General features: G+C 36.5%; 3 protein-coding genes and 1 non-coding gene across 10 annotated transcripts; 1 reads left to right on the top strand and 3 right to left on the bottom strand.

Annotated features, from left to right (window-relative positions):
- Positions 1 to 510: 510 nt before the first annotated feature.
- On the bottom strand, positions 511 to 7534 carry nop56 (NOP56 ribonucleoprotein homolog). 2 transcript variants are annotated; one of them, XM_077248698.1, is made up of 12 exons: positions 7394 to 7534; positions 6489 to 6578; positions 6255 to 6369; positions 5907 to 6071; positions 5230 to 5428; positions 4462 to 4649; positions 4109 to 4260; positions 3616 to 3716; positions 2839 to 2987; positions 2526 to 2647; positions 1874 to 2026; positions 511 to 1264 (listed from the first exon to the last, which is right to left on the bottom strand). In XM_077248698.1, exons 1-12 carry the CDS (start codon positions 7394 to 7396, stop codon positions 1073 to 1075), a joined length of 1629 nt encoding a protein of 542 aa, XP_077104813.1. In that variant the 5' UTR covers positions 7397 to 7534; the 3' UTR covers positions 511 to 1072. The 2 variants fall into 2 exon arrangements, with proteins under 2 accessions (XP_077104813.1, XP_077104812.1); XM_077248697.1 differs by having other exon boundaries at positions 511 to 1285; positions 1892 to 2026; positions 7394 to 7533.
- LOC143704780 (small nucleolar RNA SNORD57) lies at positions 2097 to 2162 on the bottom strand. The gene has a single exon (XR_013191726.1). It is a non-coding gene; the product is annotated as a small nucleolar RNA SNORD57 (small nucleolar RNA).
- Positions 6780 to 10131, top strand: mlnl (motilin-like). 4 transcript variants are annotated; one of them, XM_077248712.1, is made up of 6 exons: positions 6805 to 7042; positions 9133 to 9266; positions 9460 to 9573; positions 9660 to 9734; positions 9809 to 9911; positions 10004 to 10131. In XM_077248712.1, the coding sequence occupies exons 3-6, from the start codon at positions 9460 to 9462 to the stop codon at positions 10009 to 10011; spliced, it is 300 nt and encodes a 99-aa protein (XP_077104827.1). In that variant the 5' UTR covers positions 6805 to 7042; positions 9133 to 9266; the 3' UTR covers positions 10012 to 10131. The 4 variants fall into 4 exon arrangements, with proteins under 4 accessions (XP_077104825.1, XP_077104815.1, XP_077104827.1 ...); XM_077248700.1 differs by having other exon boundaries at positions 6784 to 7042; positions 9809 to 10131; XM_077248710.1 differs by lacking the exon at positions 9133 to 9266 and having other exon boundaries at positions 6780 to 7042; positions 9809 to 10131.
- LOC143759105 (retinol dehydrogenase 12) lies at positions 9981 to 20272 on the bottom strand. Of its 3 annotated transcripts, XR_013212158.1 has the most exons (7): positions 19949 to 20218; positions 19100 to 19339; positions 18918 to 19007; positions 18650 to 18838; positions 18121 to 18230; positions 11307 to 11550; positions 9981 to 10383 (listed from the first exon to the last, which is right to left on the bottom strand). XR_013212158.1 is itself a non-coding variant. In XM_077248699.1 (6 exons), exons 1-6 carry the CDS (start codon positions 20109 to 20111, stop codon positions 11371 to 11373), a joined length of 972 nt encoding a protein of 323 aa, XP_077104814.1. In that variant the 5' UTR covers positions 20112 to 20272; the 3' UTR covers positions 10561 to 11370. The 3 variants fall into 3 exon arrangements, 1 of the variants encoding a protein (XP_077104814.1); XR_013212164.1 differs by lacking the exon at positions 18918 to 19007 and having other exon boundaries at positions 19949 to 20217; XM_077248699.1 differs by lacking the exon at positions 9981 to 10383 and having other exon boundaries at positions 10561 to 11550; positions 19949 to 20272.
- Between the last annotated feature and the right edge of the window lie 222 nt (positions 20273 to 20494).

The following is a 20494-nucleotide window of genomic DNA, read 5'->3' as shown; positions in this document are numbered from 1 at the left end:
GGTTTATATTGGACTAATCTCATAATACAAAATTGTAAATATATTCATGTCAACTCTAAGTACATCTAAATGTAACCGCTTTATAGTGTCTTTTCTTTAAAATGTAAGATTTAAAGGAATCATTTTAATTTTGGGGTAAACTCATAATTTGCTCATCTTTATGTTGACAGTAGCCATTGACTTCCATAGTAGGGGGAAAAAATACCATAGAAGTCAACAACTTGTCAACTGTCGGGTTAAAGGCTTTCTTCAAAATATCTTTTAAGTTCAACAGAAGAAACTCATACAGGTTTGAAACATAAGGGTGAGTAAATTACAGAATTTTCACTTCTGGGTGAACAATCCATTTAACATACAACTTAACCCAAGAATAACCACTATAAAAAAAGTGAATTATCATGTTAGCCATTACATTAACTAACAAATAAACAACTGTACAAAGGAGTCAAGTTTATACAGTAATGCCATGTCATCTTCTAACAGCAATTAACATGACTGGAACAGCTTAAGTTAGATCACATTAATTTATTGAAATGTGAATAATTTATGCAAATGCATAATATGAATCGATAGATTGAGTACTTGATAACGGCTAGGTAGACACCACATGCATGATATCAAGTTAATTTTCCATCTGTAAATCCATCTCAGAACGTTAACTATAAATATGCTTTACTACAAACATCTTCAAATTAGAGATAATGAATAATCAAATCAGCACACTTCAAGAAAAACCTTTTCATCAATTAAAAGCATGTGACATTTAAAGTGAAATTCAGATGGCAAACTTTAAAATCTTTTCACTGATGCCAAAGAGCCGTCATTTTATTAGAGCAAGGCACAATCAATCAACGGTTTTCAGAAAGGTGCTTTGAGAATGACAGGAAATAAAAGCAGTTTGTATAAAAGAAACACATGACAGCTCAATGCATCACTCTTCTTGCACGCAGCTCTCAAACATTTTAAATTCTTGACCATGAGTCCAACATTGATAAATGAAACAAACAAAAAAAACCTGTACAATACTGAAAAAGTCCAGTCAGAAGGAACACGCTTATTCATCCTCCTTGGCCTACTTTTTCTTTTTCTTCTTTTTCTTCTCCACCTGTGTCACATCAGCCTCCTCTGTCACCTCAGGCTCCGCCTCCACAACATCAATCGTCCTCTTCTTTTTCTTTGAAGGCGTGGCCGCACCACCGTTTGTCGTGACCTCTTCCTCCACCTCAGGTTTCTCCTCAGCTGCCGGCTTCTTTTTCTTTTTCTTCTTTATGGAATCCGGTTTCTCCTGAAGAACAAAGGAAGCTTTTAACACCACGTATGAAACCTCAAACTTCATATTATTAAGATCAGAGATGATCATGTCCTGCTCACTTCAGTGATCAAACCCACAGAGTTGGGCCTGTCAATGGTTCGGAGGAGATTTGCTTTAGCATGACAAGATATGAGACCGGTCCATGAGAAGGTCCAGCCTCCAGTATAGCCATGCTACATGTATTTCAATCTTTTTAGATGCCATGGAACCCCAAATATTACCACTTTTAAAAAAGATATCAGTATTAAAATTACACTCAGTACTATAGTGAAAAAAAATACAAAAAAAAACATAGAAACTAAGGTATATTTAAACCAAATTTAAATTCAAATTATGTGAATTTGAAGTGGTATTTTATTTAAATAGAAATCATATAAGATTGATTTAAACACTTAATCAAATTATAGTTAAATTGATTAAAACAAGATTAACTCATTTGTTTTATTAAAATAAAAGATTTTAAAATCAAACGATTTAAGCGTTTAGTTACTTTACAGAAAAAGTATACTTTTTCCACAGCGTTCCCTTGAACCCAGTCTGAAAACACCTGCGCTAAGTGACAGATAAAGTGTTAAGTACCTCAGCATCGCCATTGGCTTTCTCGTCATCTCCTTCTGCTGTGGAAAGAGCTTCTAGTTTCCTCTTTTCACGTTTCTTTTTCTTCTTTTCTTTCTTCTCGAGTTTGCGCTTGATTTCAGCAGTCACCTCAGTAGCCTGCAAGCGAGAAAAATCTTCATGTATCTGCACTTGTACAAGCCTAGTAAAACCGTAACTTCACAGTGCTGTGTCAGGCTCATTAAATCAGTTAAACCTCCATGTAGGAGTCAGGAGAGAAGAATCATCACTCACAGCACTTCCGGAAACTATAGTAACAACGATGCATAGTGAGAAATATTCACAATCAGCACTTTAAAAGGCATTATTAGCAATCAAAAGGCAGTTACAAAACAGACAGCTCACTAGCGTTAAGTGGCACAAGTCAACACTACAACGAACCCACGTCAAATTTTTTTTCTATTTAGTGATATTATCAGATGATAGTTTAAGCAAAAAAAATGTATTCCATTAACTTGGCATCATTAGATAAGTAATTAGTTGTTGGCCATGAATACATTTTTTATAGTCAGCATGCTAGCTAAAATGAAATCTTTTAAGTGACTAATGTTGCCCATGTTGTTCTGGTTTCTGAACACTGCTATGGTTTAGTTGTCACCTCTGCGACAGCTTCTTTCATGACATCCAGGTTCTTCCGTGGGGCTTCACCGGTCTCATAGAAGGCCAGACGTTCTTCTACCTGACCACGTAGCTTGTCACCAAACACACATGTGGGAACCTCTGTGTGAACAGAACGAAGACATCAAGATAGAAAAAGCAAGTACTAATGAAAATGTGTTTGGCCCCAAGTTCTGCTCAGGATTACAATTTCAACAACCACTGAGGTGGGTTACTGTTGACGAAAAATAAAAGCATCATAGCAAAAACCAAGCAGAGGTAACAAACTAAACGAGGGAAGATGGGATCCTCACCAGAAAAGCAGTCAATGCGTGATGCAATGGTGCACTTGTTGGCCAGGTAACGTGAGATGCGACCCTTGTTCTTGGCAGCGGCACGCCCAATGAACGTCGAATGGAAAATGAGACCATACTTAGGGGTGTTTCCTTTGGTTTTCAGAGCCCTAATTCACAGGACAGAACAAAATCCATCTACAGCGGCTTTTGGTGGTTTGTCTCAGACGCGTCAATTTAGTGATGCACTAAATTTTAGTACGGAACCCAAAAATTAAAGATCAGTTAGCCAAAAAACAATCAAGTTTTGATAATTAAATTGGTTAAGTTAACTCCGTATGCTGTACAGAATGTTGTGATCAATTAAACTAGTTGTAGTAAAGTTAGAGGCTAACTAACTTATTGCTACTCTAGAACCATAACACTATTTCAGCCAACACTTTTTTTAATTAAAAAAAAAATGCTTTTTTAATTAAAAAAAAAAATGCTTTTTTGGCCAAATATTTTCAGCTGCCAAAATTATGGTGCATCACTATCAAAAATTACTGAAAATATACTGCTATACTAGAAACTCAAGGCGTGAGGAAGCAGTCGTGCGTTCAACAAGACATCTTCAAATGTATCTACCTCTCAAAACCCTCAGCAGCTGCTCAGACTGGGGGGGGGGTTACATGGGATCGAGCGGGATCATTTTACAGTGTGTTCAATGACACCCCAAATCACCCACTCCTGCTACGCCCCGGCCCTGCCATCACTGCAGCTGTGTGAAACCCCAGCAGGGAAGGGGAGCCCCAGTACCTGAACAGGGCCTTCTCTGCACCCAGGATCTGCACAGTGGAGGCGGGATATTTGGCCAGGTTTGTCAGACTGCCAGCGTGAGAGATGAGACGGGCACCAACCTATTAAAAGAAAAATGTCAGATAACGTCTACAGAAACAAACTAGTCAATCATTACTAAAAAATTATTTATGATCAGGTAAATCTTAAAGAAATGTCCAGGGTAAATATTTTTCACTTGAACATTGAAAAAGCATAGCATATATTTGTAATGTCTGTTGTACAAAATTTTATAATTATTGGCCTAGTTTCACAAACCAGGCTTATATCAAGCCAGGATGGGGTCTTGATTCAATAAGGACATTTAAGCAGCTTTTATAAACATGCCTTAAACATTACTGGCGTGCATCTCGAGAAAAAAAAAACAATGGCACTGCCATTAAGATATCTCAGTGCAAGTTGCTTCCAGGTAAAACATGCATCGGAGCCCTTAAGTGGGCTGACAAACACATACCACGTCACCAATGAGAGCTGCGAGATTTGGTGCCACCTGGCCCATTTTGGAACGCAGGTACTCTTGCAGTTCCTGTCTGTAGTTTGAGAGAGAGATCACGCGATTGGAGAAGCTCTCAATGTTGATCAGGTCAATAGGAGATATATCCATACCTTTAGAAAAAACAATTTGATGCACTAACTTAATACAAATGAATGGAACACAAACAGGTTGATCTAAAGTGACTCAAAGGTTCAGTTAATTAGGTATGCTGTCATCACATGGTTTCAGTGGATTGACAGATTATTATAACATCATAACATCCGAGACACTCACACAGAGCTATATTCATGACATCAGTGAGCTCATCTTACCCATAGAGCTTCGGGACGCGTCAAGGACGGCCTGAGCTTTGGCACTGTCCATTGTGATCTCCTCCATAGCTTCCAGCATCTCCTCATTCAGTTCCTTTCTGTTGCCGATCAGCTTGGCCATCTTACAGTATGTACTGTTATCGCTCACTATCTTTATTAGCTCTGGGAAGTGGTAACCGTACCATTCACTGCACAGATAAGAGAACGAGAATTAGAAACTGTGCCAAAGGGCTGCACTATTTGGAAAAATAAATAGCAATTTCTCTTATTACTGTGACTTCGTTTAAAAAAATATTTTACAACATTGTTAAACTCCAGATTTGATTAATACTATTATTATCATTAAGTTATAGCCAAAAAATATAACAAAAAGTTAAATTTTACTGTACAAAAACACTTGAGGAATAAACTAATGCAGTATTAAAAAGTACAGCCATCTTAATTTTCAGGGGTTAAACTAAGCTTTAATTTTCGATTGGATGATGTAACTAAGCCATAATCACGATCTCTTTATTTTTTTGACTAATCGTGTAGCCATACATTACGAAATCTAAGCTCCAAATAACGAGCGTGAAGCCACTCAAAGGTCTGTCTCCCCCTCAGGTTGTGTTCGCTCCAATTTGAGGGACCAAACACCCCAGAGGAAGGACTTTACTGTGCCTCCACTTTCTGTACAGCCAGTGCACTAGGGGGCGCTGTCTGTGGTAAGCATTAAGAGGCGGCTGGATTAGATCCAACTACAGGAAAGTCCCACAACAAACATCTTACCGCACACGCATGGAGAACGTGTTGATGTCCTTGTCCAGCTGGTCCAGGAGGGTGATTGACTGGATGATCATATTGTCCGCCCTATTGACATTGAACTTGACTTTGGCTCTGGAGTAGCTGTGACCCAAACCCAATTGAGCTTTGGACGCGGCCAGAGCAGTGAGTCCCTTTACCAGGGAATGGAAGTGCAGACGCACACCTGTCAATTACAAACAGATGCATTAACAACAGTTAACACCGTTTGACTCTTAAAAACACATTTTTTTGCCTGTCTGTTCAGCTTTTCAGTATAAAACATCAGAAATCAGGTTGTCTAGGTACATCATTACAGCAGGCTGTTCAAAACTTTTTGGATGTGTGATGTGCAGAATAAGGATTTAAACCAGGGATTTTCAACCTGTGGTCCAGGTATCCCCAAGGGTGTCCATGTAAAAATTATGTTTTTGTATTAAAAAGTTTGGGAATAAATAATGAAACTAAAATATTTCAAATCCATTCAACATGTGTACTACTATAGTGACTAGGGAAAATAATAGAAACTAAATAGTTTCCAAATAATCTCACATACAGTAAAATTGGGTCTTTATAAATGAAAATATTTAGCTGTCCTTTACGTGATCATATTTGGGGGTCAATGGCACCTTTAAAAAAAAAAAACTGATTTGAATCATGCTCACCCCTTATGATTTCAGCTACAACTCCTCCAGTCTGAATGGACAGATTAAGCTCTTCCTGAAGTGCTGCACCAATCTTAGCATCGGACACCCCTAACATTGACTTCTTTTTACCCCCGGACGGAAGGTTGGTCTCCAAGAACAACTTGAGATCCGCATGGACAACTCCTGCCAGGATCAGATGAGGAACAAAGTGTCACTTATTGTAGGTCACAATTTGTAATTCAACAAATCAACCTCAAATGATCAGTTTGTAAGTATGCTGTCATCACAATAATTCAGTGGATTGACAGATTATATGTACATCATTTCATCAATGAAGCAATTTGAAATAACCTTCTTGTCTCTTACCTTCTGAAATGGCATTGATATTTTCCAGAGCAGTCTGGGCGGATTTAAAGGGGAAGAATGCACTCAGTCGAATTACGCTACTGAATTTGCCAACATTTAGGACACTTTCCTCCACCTATGAAAGACCAAGAATCATAATTAGTATTAGTCATTTAAAAAGACACTTATATTTAAACTACATTAGTAGGTATGGACAAAAATGTACTTCCTCTTGAATTTTCTTAATATACAAACCTGAGGTAGCAGCATTCCAATCTCTTCAACTTCTTTGACAGCAAATAATGCATATCCAGCTGCATGCTCAAACAACACGTGTAAAAGCACCTGATAGAGAAAATTGATTAATTACCACTAACACCATACAAATAAGTTACAACAAAAAGGGACAATGTCTAAAATGCTTAATTCCCATATTAACAACCAACAAATAATACAAATAAATGTGAATCTGAACTGTTGAAGTTGCAGATCAACACCAGCACGCGTGTTAAAGTCCACGTGGTGGTGGCACTTCCAGGCACAAAGAAGCCTAGTTTTTAAGTATTTAATATGATAATACAGCATTGCGTAAGCAGAAGATAACAACAGTCGTTAATAAACGACCCATGTTTAGATTGTATTACATTAGAGCTTGAAGCTGGGGAGAAACACATTAGCATGGGTTAGCGAAAAACACACCACGTGCTACTCCAGTGGATCAAATACTCAGCGCGTCACTTTTAGAATTGAACAACATTTTATAGCACTGAGATCAGAACCAGAACATCGGGCCAAAACACTAACAAGAGGTGAGTGAAACATTATGAGCTCTTTAGATTGAACGAAATGGCTGCCGTGGACTTTAATATCACATTGAGGCCTTGTGTTACAGGATTCGCCCATTTATCCTCTAAGTTAGGCTGCAACACTTAATTGTATATATGCGGTTTATATCTTGCGAGCGCATAATAAATGTGCTCAATAAACTAATTAAAACAATTGTTATAACTCTGTAATAGCAACAAAGCGCAAATCTACAAACATGCACGTCGGCCATCATAGAAGCCAGATTTATAATAAACATGGTGGTGTTTAAAACGTTGCAAAACACCGATCTGCTAATTTCTAAAGATTGCATAAAGAAATAGTGCATGTTTTACCATGTTTACTGATCTCGTGCGCCACGCTCGAGGGAGCGTTCCGTTCCTTCGGATCACTTGAACAGGAAAGAATTCACATGCGCTCAAGTACGAAAACCCACATGATTCAGTCACGCAGCCTACCGCGAGACTTCAAAAGGGCGGGATTTGGCGGCAATGTGTGCGCCGCCTGTTGGAAATGCTTGGAAATGCACCTTAAGTTGGTTTGCCAACCGCCAGAAGAAAAAGAAGAAGAATGCTTGAAAATGCAATATGCGTGCCACACGAATGGAGATGAGAAAAATGAATAAAAATGCTTCATATGGTACAATTGGTGGCCATGTGAGGAATGATACAATATTATAAAAAAAATACCACAATTGAATAGAGTGTACTGGTAAGCAAGGGTAGGCGTAAATCGCACACCGTAGGCTACTTAAATCGTTTTAGTTACAATTAATTAGAGAATTGATATGAACGTTTGTACGCAAAAATAGTTAAAATAAAATATATCACTGTTTTAAATGAGTCATTCTGATTTAAATAATCGATATCAATTCAATTGGCTATGTCAAAAAACGATGACGGGCAGCCTGTATTTAAATCTTGTAAATTTAAAGTTTAATGTAGGCTAGACCTATTAATATTATTTTAATAATAGTATTTCAAACACATTAATACGTCTCAAAAAGATAAATAATGTGCTTCTTTCTAATCTGAATAAGCCAATGCTGCAAGCATATGCCCAATAAAACTTTATTAATCCTACTCGGGGTGTTTAGGAAAGACAAATATATTTGATGCCGGAAACATTTTTAAGAGTTATGATAGGAAACAATGCTGGTTGCACACTCATCCTTCCACTAATTATCAGACAAATGTGCCATAATGTACGTCCCGAAGCAATAAATACCAGTGTTGACTTCATATTTTAAAAGAGAATTGAATTTATGACTTCATATACATCAGATGGGAATGCAGAGTCCTTAGAAACAACAAAACGCACACACTTAGGAATAAAAGTTGTATCTAATTATAGTTCACCCAAAAAATGAAAATTATGTAATTATTTATCCTACCTACCCTCAAGTTCTATGAATTTTTTTTAGGGGGTTCCATTAACTGTTTGGTTATCCATATTCTTCAATCTCCTTTTGTGTTCAGCAGAAGAAATAAATTCATACAGGTTTTGAACATACTGGGTGATTAAAAACAGGCACTATCCATAATGATTTAATGTTGAATTCTGGAATACTCAAAATTCTTAATACCCAGCTTTATGCAGGGAATGTTCTTTGCCTAATGTTCTGGCAAGGTTCTCTCAAAGTTATAAACAAATGTTCTTTAATAGAACGTCAGTTCAAAGTTATGGTCTTTCATAATATTCACAGAACGTTAGCACAAAAACGTTATTTAACATTGTTCATGGAACTTTTTTCCCCTCAAACATTTTAGTTGGACGTTCATCAAACTTTTTTTTTTAAATATTACTAGTTGTTAAGAACATTTAGAGAACATTCGAAAGTAGCGTTCCCTATTGTTTGCAGAATTATAAAATGGAATGTTCCTTTAAAGTTAATATAACAAAGAAAAAGCGTTTTAAAAACATTAAAAAAAACTGGACCAGAATGTTACCTTGGTAATTACTTACTGAGCTCTAACCTAACATACAAAAACGTAACTATACACCAAGAGGTAGGCTACTACAACCAAGTTATGTCAAGTCCTTACTGTGTCTCTCGCTTGTCTCCATGGTCAAGGCGGAGGAGTTTATGGAAACATACACGTCACAGATAGTTAATAAGAGCTTTGAGGGTTCATATAAATCTGACTGCTCTCTGACCAGACACAAACATAAAGCCTGTCACTGAGGCCACCTGCATGCTGTACAAAGGTACAACTCTCTCAACCTCTCTGTCTCTCTCACTCTTCCTGATTTTATCATAAAATAGATCCTATCTCTAATTCTCTCTGATGTACGTCACAACTGGACCTAACTTATCAACAAAAGCATGAGTAGCAATGTTATCTCTCATGTTGTGTTTAACACTTGCTGATTTGTGTTTTTACATGATGCGCGCCCAAAGATGCGCGGAGCGGTTAAAGGATGTTTGGTCCTGGTGTATATTGTTGCTCTTCAGGTTGACCAAGCATATGGACACATCACATTCTTCAGCCCCAAAGAGATGAGAGAGCTCAGGGTGAGTATTCATTTCAATTCAACCTCCAGTTAACCCTGAGTTGTCCAAGAAAGAAGTTATTTTTTTTCTCCCTTCATCTTCAACAGGAAAAGGAGGGAAGGAAGGATGCTGATCCACAGGCAGAGGAATTTTTGATTGACGAGACTGGAGGAGAGCCAGTGGTGAGGGATCTCAGCATTTTTTGTATGGATTTCATTATGTATTTGAGTTTCTGACTGGCTGATTCGATCTGAAGGGCCAGCCTATAGAAATAGGGCTGAAGCTCATTGCTAAAAAGGGCCACATTGGATCCGCTTTTGGTAAGATGCTGCAGAACATTGTAAAAGAGCCAGAGACAGGTAAGGATAATTTAAATCCATGCAGTAAAATGTCTTTCTATAATTCATATATACACGCTGACCACTCTGGTGTTTGTGCTCTATTTTGACAGTGAAATAAAGCCGGAATTTTAGTCTGCATTCAACGACAATTGCAGTCTGATGATTCGCCACAACTGCAAGCACAAATGTTTTGTCTATGAATGTAAATGAATCACAATAAAATAAAATTACATGCAAATTCAGTTTCTTGTCATATATAGATGAATTTTTAAACTGCTAAATTGCTGTTTGCATCTGTTTTTTTTTTTTTTTTTAAACTCTGACTCTGATGGAGCTTAAGGAAAAGTTGATATTGGCAAAAAGTTACATTTCAATCTATTCCCCACATAAAGCTTTCAAAAGACGGTTTCAAAACACTTGGAATATAGCACATGATGGGTCACATGGACTGCTTACATGGTGCATCTGTGTTCAGTGTATGGTTCATATGTGTGATGGCCGAACCTGTGGCCACACATTGATAAGGGTAACAGATACGCAGTCATTCACGATACATACCTTTATTTACATACTGATAGTTATTTTCTTTCTCTTTATCATTCAGTTATATTTGAGTTTAGTATAATATAGGATTTAAGGTTCAGGTATAATAAGATCACTACACAGATTTTGTTTGACAAATTTGCAAAAGCTTTATTTATACATGTTAGTACTTTGTCCGTTGGTTTGGAGTGCACACTTACTGGCTTGAGTTGTACTATGTCTGTTTCTTTATCCTTGTTTCTATTTTAGTTTAATTTACCGTGGCATGGAGGTTGGATGAATGGCGTTGGCTGCAGGTGTGCGTCTTTCTGTCATCACGGCCTTGACTGACAAAGGGCTGAGGCGCGTGCAGCAGTAAATATTTATGGTCTGAGCATTCCGCTTGCCAATACCAACTAGATGCTATGTCATGGGGGGGTGAAGAAAATTAAATTTATGTTTTTGATTGGTTCCAATTTATTTCTTTTTAACAATTGTTTGTTTGTATTCTTATATTGTTTGTTGTTTACTTTATCTACTTTGATTAGTTAACTTGTAACTAATTTATTGATTTATAAATTGTTGATTGTATGCTTTCCCCTGTCTTGTTTAAGTGAGCTCACCGTCTGTGATAGATACCTGTTTGTTGTCTCAGTTGGGGGGTAATTTTTGTTCTGTTCAGTTCTCCTTAGTTTTCGTTATATTGCGTTAAAATTTGATTTGTTTACTTTAGTTTATTTAAGTCTAGCTAGATTATTTGTTAGAACAAGTTGATTTATTTTGTATCCTTTAATTGGGACCTTTTCTTTTTTGGGGGGTAAAATAAAACCCTTTTTTTGTTGGAAATCCTGTGTCCTTGTGCCTTACTACTTGGCTATATCTGACAATATGGTTTGGAGAAACATGACAGTGAATTAATGATGCCATCATTTCTATTCTTAAGTGGACTGTCCTTTTATGGTTTAGCAGTCAGTCTCTCACAGAACTCATATTCCTTCACTCCAAGAGCAGGATCTCTGGCAGGAGGTGCAGGAAGTACAAGGGAACAGTCACTGTCGAAGTATTTTCCACTTACTCCATCTGTTTCCTCCGACACTGCACAGTATATTGGGCTGAAAGCCCCCTCTTCAGCAGTCTGAGGTGGAAAAATGCACACACACACACAAAGTCAATGCATAATAAACAATTTTAGTTGAATATTCACCACATGTTAAAACAAGTGTCATTTGACAAATCACATTTGCTATTATGATATTGTAGTGCACTTCTGGGGTTTGTGTCCTTCTAGTGTTTCAATGAAACATACGTCACTGGTCTCGATGTCAGTAAGAATTGCACAATAAAAAAAATTCCAATTACTTTTGATTGCACACCTTCCAGGAAACTAGGCCATTTCTGCTTCTTAGTCCCTGACTGTTCATGCATCACTATAGTGACTCCTGTTCTCTCCCTCCCTTTCTTTTTTAACAATCAATGTTAAATTGTACTATTTTGCTTTTTTAGGTATTATTTTTGATGCAGGATGTAATATGTTTGTGAATTTAAAAGGTCTGCACAGTTTCAAAGATCAAAGTGCACAATAAAAAAAAAAAAATTATTGTCCCCCAAAAGAAAGAACCAATTCTGAACTGCCTGAAATGAGTCGTCAGTAATTCCAGTCTTACTGCCTGGACAAACCTATGTAAGTTTGTCACAAATTTGTGACACTGCGAAAACAAATCAACTTTGCAAGCAATTCCAAAAGACGAGGACTTGGGCTCGAATTGATATGGTAAAATCAACTCCATCCTTACTGTTGTATCACTGTGTATCAAGCAGTGAGGAAGCCTCCGGAGCTGAAATCCAGATATGGTAATAGTGTTTTGTTTCCGACATGTGCTGTAAGCGGTAGACCAATCACAACAGACTGGGCCGTCTGACCAATCAGGGGTGCGTTTCCCGTAAACAAGACATAACTTGCTGCTCAACTACCATAGTATGATGTGTCGTTGAAGAAATCATCTAGCTAGTCACGACTGTTTCCTGAAACCGTATTGTCGCAAATTGGTCGTTCAACCACGTTGGTTAATGATGTCACACTATGGAGGACCAAACCTGCAGAAATTAAAAATAAATTAATAAATAAATACACAAATAAATATGCGAATACATGTAAAAATAAATAGATAAATGGCTATTTATACTTTTTATTTCTTTATTTATGTATAATTATATATTTTTCCACATTTATTTATTTTTTCATTCATTTATTTATGCATTTATTTATTTTCGCATTTATTTATGTATATATGTATTTGTCTACATTTATTTATTTATACATTTCTTTATTTATACATTTATTTATTTATGCATTTATTTATTTATACATTTATTTATTTATACATTTATTGCTCTGTATGCTAATGAGGGGGGCGTGTTTTACCTAAGACATAGCAATCGATTTCAGAGTGGCAGTGCTGAAGCATTGAGGCCACAGTGTGACTTTACAGGTCACGCAGGAAATAAATGATGGGCAATATGGCCAAAATCTTATATCACGGTTTACGTCCTTTAATATGCCCTAACTGTATGTAGCTATATAGGTTTACCATACATAGGCCTACTCTTTATTCCGGACATGGCCGTAAAACATCAGCAGGTCGGGATTTCTAAAATGTCTGGGCACACATGAACAGAATCCGTGAGATAACAGACACTTTGACACGGAAGCGCTTCAAATTATCCACTATTAACCACATTTTATGACATGCATTGTAGATCCGTACACAGAAGCTAACTGCTTTTTTTAATGTAGCCTATCTTCCAAAAACAATGTTGACAGCAACAAACTTTTCCATAAAGAGGTGATATTTCCACTATAAATTGATTTCCAGGGGCACGTTTTTGAAACCTTATTATGGGCTATATGCATCATCATGTAGCCTATTAGTTCTTACGTTTAACTGATCAATTCAGTTAATAAGTCACTACTATATGGCTGTCACCAGTAAAATCAGTTTCAACAAAATCCATCTTCGCACTGCAGATGTGACATGCAGACGTACGCTGACTCTGAATGGCATTAGATATTATTTACACAGACTGTTAATGCAGAGGAGCCATGGATGCATTTACACTGCAATTACAGTTGCGTAAATAATGTTATGAGATTCATTTTTTAAAATAATATTTTGAATATTGAAATATGAAATGATAGAATCGATGAAATTAAACTTTTCAGTATGAAACTAAAACAGCCAGTAGGTGGTGCCAAGCCACCATCCATACTATGGAAGCTTATGTGTAGCAATATTCAATTTGAAATGTAATATGCAAAATTATAATGAAATATGTAAAATGACAATGCAATATGTAAAATGGCAATGCATTTCTGTATTTAAATTTACATTTTCCATTACATTTGTGCAACGTTTGGAGCAAAATGAAAATGATAATTCAATTATATAATTTACATTTGCAATTTCATACATATGTTTTAATAAATTGAATACATATTTTAACGCTTTATAAGTTGCAAAATTAAAATGAAAATGTATTAAAGGAATTTTTAGATCTGTTTAAAATGTTCAAGCAAAAACTGTAGCAAAATGATCATTTAAATGTTATTTTCCGAGCCGATCACGCCCCTGCCCCGCCCCCTCCCTCCCGCTCGCTCGCTGTCAATCACTGCATCAAGGCGGGGCTCGGCAACATTTTGAGGTGTTGGAAGGAAACATGGCGACGGCAGAGCTATATTTCAAAACGCACAGAAAGAGAAAAGGGTGTATAGTGCTTTAATAAGATATCTAAGGGAAACAGGATTGGTTGATAGGATATAGTTTAATAGATTTTTTTTTTTTTTTTTTTTTTTTGGATAAGTTGCTTAACGCTATTGACGCTTCACACTCCTGTCCAGTTGGTGGCGGTAAATGCACCTTTTTAGCTGGTTTGCCAACCGCCATAAAACTCTTAAAGAAGAAGAAGAAGAAGAAGACGGCAGAGCTGATACCTTTCTTTTACTGTCTATGGCTGATACGAGCGTAGATTTACTGGCAGATGAAGGGAAGCGTGAACAGAGAAATTGTAGTGTTTCCGAGGATTATTACGCGTTTGCAGGTGATAGAAACAGTGCGTTGTTGGACCGTATGGGAGAATGTTCTCCTTTATCACCTGTTTGATGTCAACATTATGCTGCGCTGTTGTTGTCTGATGCAGGACTCTGTTAATGATTGTTTCGTTTTGTATTAAATATTCTCATTGTCTGATACACATATGCTTAACTTTATTCTTATTACTATTAACTATAATTACCCAATAATGTTGGAGATCCTACAGGTTTTCTTTATAAATGCACATACTCTGAGTGAGATCACAGAATATGATGGGTCAAATTCGTAAAAAAATTGGACCGCTCTTTATTTCTTCATAACTGACTGTAGCCTAATGTTCAATAAAGTGACTCATGTGATGTTTAACCATCTCCCTTTTCTATTTTATAAAGCATATCAGATATTTATAAATATATAGGGTCATCGCGGAATCTGACGGGTTTTGATACTATCGTAATTGGTCTAATATTTTAAAAACCGAAGCCGCACAAACAAAACTTTAACCGGCACAAACGAACGTGTCTATTTTATTTGGAGGATGTGGGGGGCTGAGTGACCTCAGAATGACCTATAAATATTCTTTAATTATCTAAAAAATCGAAGCAGCACAAACAATAAAGCAAAGTAACAGCACAAATGAAGTAAAAACGATTGAGCCTATTTTGCCGACGTTTTGCATTGGGTGGGGGCGGGGCCAACTTCACGCAGTGATTGACAAGAGCGGGAGGGAGGGGGCGGGGCAGGGGCGTGATCGGCTCGGAATGCATTTTCAATTTGCACATTGAATTTTGCTACATTCATTGCGGGACATTTAATGAAAATGCAATCGCGAGTGTCTTAACTGTGAATGTAAATGACATTAAGAAAAATAACATTTAATCGATCATTTTGCTACAGTTTTTGCTTGAACATTTTAAACAGATCTAATAATTTCTTTAATACATTTTCATTTTCATTTTGCAACTTATAAAGCGTTAAAATATGTATTCAATTTACATATTAAAACATATTTATGAAATGGCAAATGTAAATTATATAATTGAATTATCATTTTCATTTTGCACCAAAGTTGCACAAATGTAATTGTTAATTTAAAAACAGAAATGCATTGCCATTTTACATAGGCTATTGCATTGTCATTTTACATATTGCATCATCATTTTGCATATTACATTTCAAATTGAATATTGCTACACATAAGTTTCCATACTAAACGAGTGAGTTAAATCATTAATTCAGACGATTCGTTCAAATAGGCTACTGATTCGTTCAGTAAGAAAACACCACATGTTGCTTAGAGGCGCAGCTTCTGTGTAGTTTGAAACTTTTTTCTTTTTCTGAAGAAACAGCAAAAAAGTAAGAAAAAGTATTTTCAACACTCTTCCCGTGTGCTAGTATATCATATTATGTTATATAATAAAATTATAATAAAATTATCACATACATAGGCTTTTTTTTACACCATTTCTAATTGGGGTATTTATTTATTAATTTAGTTGTTTGAGAGGTGGCGGAAGAAAGTTTTTTTTTGAGAAATAAACCAATTTACATACAAAATAGGCATTGAACAAACAATAGGCTATTAACAAAATATAAAAATTTTACAATTCTCAAAAGGCAGAAGTAGTTGCAAATTACAATAAATAACAGCAATGAAGTTTCAAATCATATTTACAACCATGAAAGGCAAGGAAGAGAAAATAAATAAATGAATTAAAAATATTATAATTGTAATGTTGTAATAATATAATGTTGTTCTTTCAATTATAATATTTTTAATTCATTTATTTATTTTCTCTTTATTTAACTTAAATTTAACTCATTTAAATGAAATTTAATTCATTTAACTCTTTATGGAAAAGTTTGTTGCTGTCAACATTCTTTTTGGAAGATAGGCTACATCAAAAAAAGCAGTTAGCTTCTGTGTACGGATCTACAATGCATGTCATAAAATCTGGTTAATAGTGGATAATTTTACGCACTTCCGTGTCAAAGTGTCTGTTATCTCACGGATTCTGTTCATGTGTGCCCAGAAATTTTTAGAAATCCCGACCTGCTGATGTTTTACGGCCATGTCCGGAATAAAGAGTAGGCCTATGTATGGTAAACCTATATAGCTACATACAGTTAGGGCATATTAAAGGACATAAACCGTGATATAAGATTTTGGCCATATTGCCCATCATTTATTTCCTGCGTGACCTGTAAAGTCACACTGTGGCCTCAATGCTTCAGCACTGCCACTCTGAAATCGATTGCTATGTCTTAGGTAAAACACGCCTCCCTCATTAGCATACAGAGCAATAAATGTATAAATAAATGAATGTATAAATAAATAAATGCATAAATAAATAAATGTATACCTAAATATATATATATACATAAATAAATGTGAAAATAAATAAAATTGAAAATAAACAAATGCATAAATAAATAAATGAAATAAATAAATGTGGAAAAAAACTATAAGTATACATAAATAAGGAAATAAAAGTATAAATAGTTATTTTTACATTTATTCGCATATTTATTTTATTTATTCATTTATTTATTCATTTATTCATTTTTAATTTCTGCAGGTTTGGTCCTCCATATCACACAGGTAGTGGAGTATAACTTCATTTAATTAATCTGTCTGTGATCGAATTAATGCTAGATGTTGTGCTATAAATTACGGACATGGCATCTGAGGACTATTTTGCTTTATTTCCAAATTCAATCATAGGCTCGTTCTTACGTAGCAGAGAACGTTCGCAGATGCGCACTCTTCAAAAACGACGCTTTTTAAATCTCTTGACAAACTAAAAGACGTAAATGACATTCGTATAGATTCTAAATAAAATATATAGATAGTACTGAATGTAAGCTTGCATATTTTACTCAAGATAAGGATTTTTTTAAGTCCACATGTCCTGCAAATTAGAAACTATGCTTCTGACCACAGCTCGAGAGCTGTTGTTCCAACCACACAACTTTGCAATGCCGTTTGCAAATGTTCATTGGAACGATGATTTCGGGAAACACCGACTCGTTGAACTATGCTGATAACAACGGAACTTGCGACTACAGTTGGCTAATGATGCTTTTGGGAATCGCACCCCAGAGCAGAGTAGACCAATCACAACAGACTGGGCCATCGGACCAATCAGAGCAGAGTAGGCTAACAGAAAGGAGGGGTTAAGAGAGACTAAATCTTCGAAATAACCTTTTTTGACTCTTTGATAAGAGGAGATTTGCAATGTATGTTATGAGAATATTAAAGTGTTTTTTGACCTTTGATGCATGTAAACCTATATTAGGAGACCATCAAAACAAAATTAGGAACCTTTAAAATAGCATAACAGTTTAAACTAACCAAACCAAATAAAACATAAAAACAGCATAACGCTTAAACATAAGAAACTTCTAAGTTCAGTAGCTCCAGTGTACAGCTGAACTTTAGATTTCATGAAATGGAATGTTTAGTATTTGTTCCAGAATTGTAGAAAGAATGAAAATCACTAACACATGTCATCTATTTTGGGAACTAGTCCACTAGTGGTGCCAGTAAAATTGGAAGAAAGCAGCCAGGAGATGTTGTGTGTTGTTTAATGTCATGGAATTGATAGGTGACTCACTTTGAAGAAGAAAAAGCCGATCAAGTTGAAGAGGAATCGGATAATGAAGTTATAGTTTCTCATTACATCTGTCATAACTACACCTGGATGCAGAGAGTTTGCCGTCACTCCTGAAACACACACACAAAATCATGGTTTGAATGGAAGTAAAATTCTCATCTTTCCAACATGTGTCTTGCCTTTCCCTCAAAATCATGTCCGTTTATAAAAAAAAACTTTGTTTGAAAAGAAAGTGAAAACACATGTGTTACGTCAAGTTGTTGCATTCTCTCTTTGTTGCTCAACTTGAGAGTTTTGAGTCAGGACATTGTTTTGGGAAAAAAATTATACAATTGTTTAGCTATAGGGTGCATTAAATTGATCATGGTTATAACATCATAAGTTATAATGTATTTATTATATTGCATTATGCACATTATACAGAATACTGAATCATCAATGCCAAGCAATCAAAATCTAATTATGACTCTTTTTCTAATGATAGACAGCAGACAGTCAGTATAGTGAGATTCAGTTTGGGCATGTATACCTGTGCCCTGAAGTCTGCGTGCCAACTCATTGGTCCAAATGACATTGTGCAGCTTGGTGTGGTTGTATGTAGCATCCATCACATGGTTTAGATTGTCCCCACGGAAATGAGCGAAGTCCACTTCACCTTTCCAGTGATTCATTGAGGAAACATTTACGATGCGAGCTGGGGCTGATTTCTTCAAAAGGTCTGTGTGTAATAAAAAGAAAAGGCATTATTTATGAGTGTTGCTCGCAGATGTGCCTTTCTGAGATAGGGAATGTTTGACCTAAAAGCAAACTGGTGAGCAGGAACGGCCCAATGTGGTTGGTTGCAAATGTGATTTCCAACCCATCAGCGGTGATCTTACTGGGTAGGCCTGTAGGAATGAACAAACCCCTGTTTGTATGGACATATACAACACAATATGGACATATATGATGAAGAGAGCGAGCGAAATGGATGTTCCACCTGAGGCCCCAGCATTATTGACCAGGATGTGTAACTCCTTCTCTTCCTCCAAGATTCGTGCAGCAAACTTTCGGACAGACTCGAGCGACGAGGTGTCAAGCAGGCGCAGATGCACGTTCTGGTTCCCACTGCTGTCTCTGATTTCTTGCAGCGCTGCAGTCCCACGAGCCTCGCTCCGGCACGCGAGGATCACCCGCGCCCCACGACAGGCAAAGTCCAGGGCAATGAACTTTCCAATACCTGAGAGGTAAAAACAAGAGTTGAATGACCCAGCAGTACACTCTTAAAAAAAAAAAAAAGGCTCCAAAAGGGGGCTTTTTCAGTGATGCCATAGAATAACCATTTTTGGTTCCTCAAAGAACCTTTTAGTGAAAATGTTTTTCTTGTTGTGAAGAACATTTGAATAGAAAGAACCTTTTGTGAAATTGAAAGGTTCCATGGGCGTTACAGATTATTCATGAAACCATCAATGCCAATAAAGAACCTTTATTTTTTTAAATTGTCCTGGGGAATAACAGAATTATTTAAAACTTCATGCAACAGAACAGCACATTCCAACAGCGTTTCGGTTATAAAAATATATCTTTACTTTTATCATAATCATGTTAAACTTCAACTAATCTCCACCATGTCACGCCAGACACATTTCACAAATGTGAAACATCTACATTCACAAGCATGTCTGCTGGCTTAACCAGTTTGGCAGAGCTTTTACACGACGAAAGCAAGTTAGTTTAGTCTTTCTAATTAAACACGTTTTAAACTTCCTTGTATTCCTGTATGCTCACCAACATTCATTAAAAAAATATTTTTACAATATTTTAAATGGTAACAGTAAAATGTTCTTACCGGTGTTGGCTCCAGTGATAATCGCAGTTTTCCCTTTTAACTTAACGGGACACGCACGCGGGGTCCACTGTGCTTTCCGCTGCGCGCGCACAATTATGGCCAAGATCGCCGTTGAAAACACCCATAACGGATGGGAATATATGTCACTCCACTCCCAGTTCATTTAAAAAGTCTGTGTTACTCAGTTAAAATCCTTGGTTTACTTAGAAGAGACAATATGCCTAGTCCGAATGACCCTGACAGGACCGCGCGCGCACTATGCGCGCGAACAGGGCAAATACTGTAAGACTACCACATTCAAACAGAGTAAACACAGGCTCCTCTGGGTCTTAACGTCGGAAATCCTTTATAGTAGACCTGCAGCTATAAGCCTACAATTATGAGTAAAAGCTACCCCAATTACAGTATGATCAGAGCATGATTGTCGTGTTGTTGCAGCAGATAAGGCATGTTGAAATTTCACTTGGGAACCTAAGAAAAAAATATTCACACATGAGAGAAGAACTTGGACTATTCAATAAGTGTTGCAAACATGTCAGAGTAAAT

The sequence above is a fragment of the Siphateles boraxobius genome, unplaced genomic scaffold, assembly GCF_051911475.1.
Source record: "Siphateles boraxobius isolate OS27281-9 unplaced genomic scaffold, OSU_SipBor_1 11, whole genome shotgun sequence".
In the NCBI taxonomy this organism is placed as follows: Eukaryota; Metazoa; Chordata; class Actinopteri; order Cypriniformes; family Leuciscidae; genus Siphateles; species Siphateles boraxobius.
This window is presented reverse-complemented; position numbering and strand designations above follow the sequence as displayed.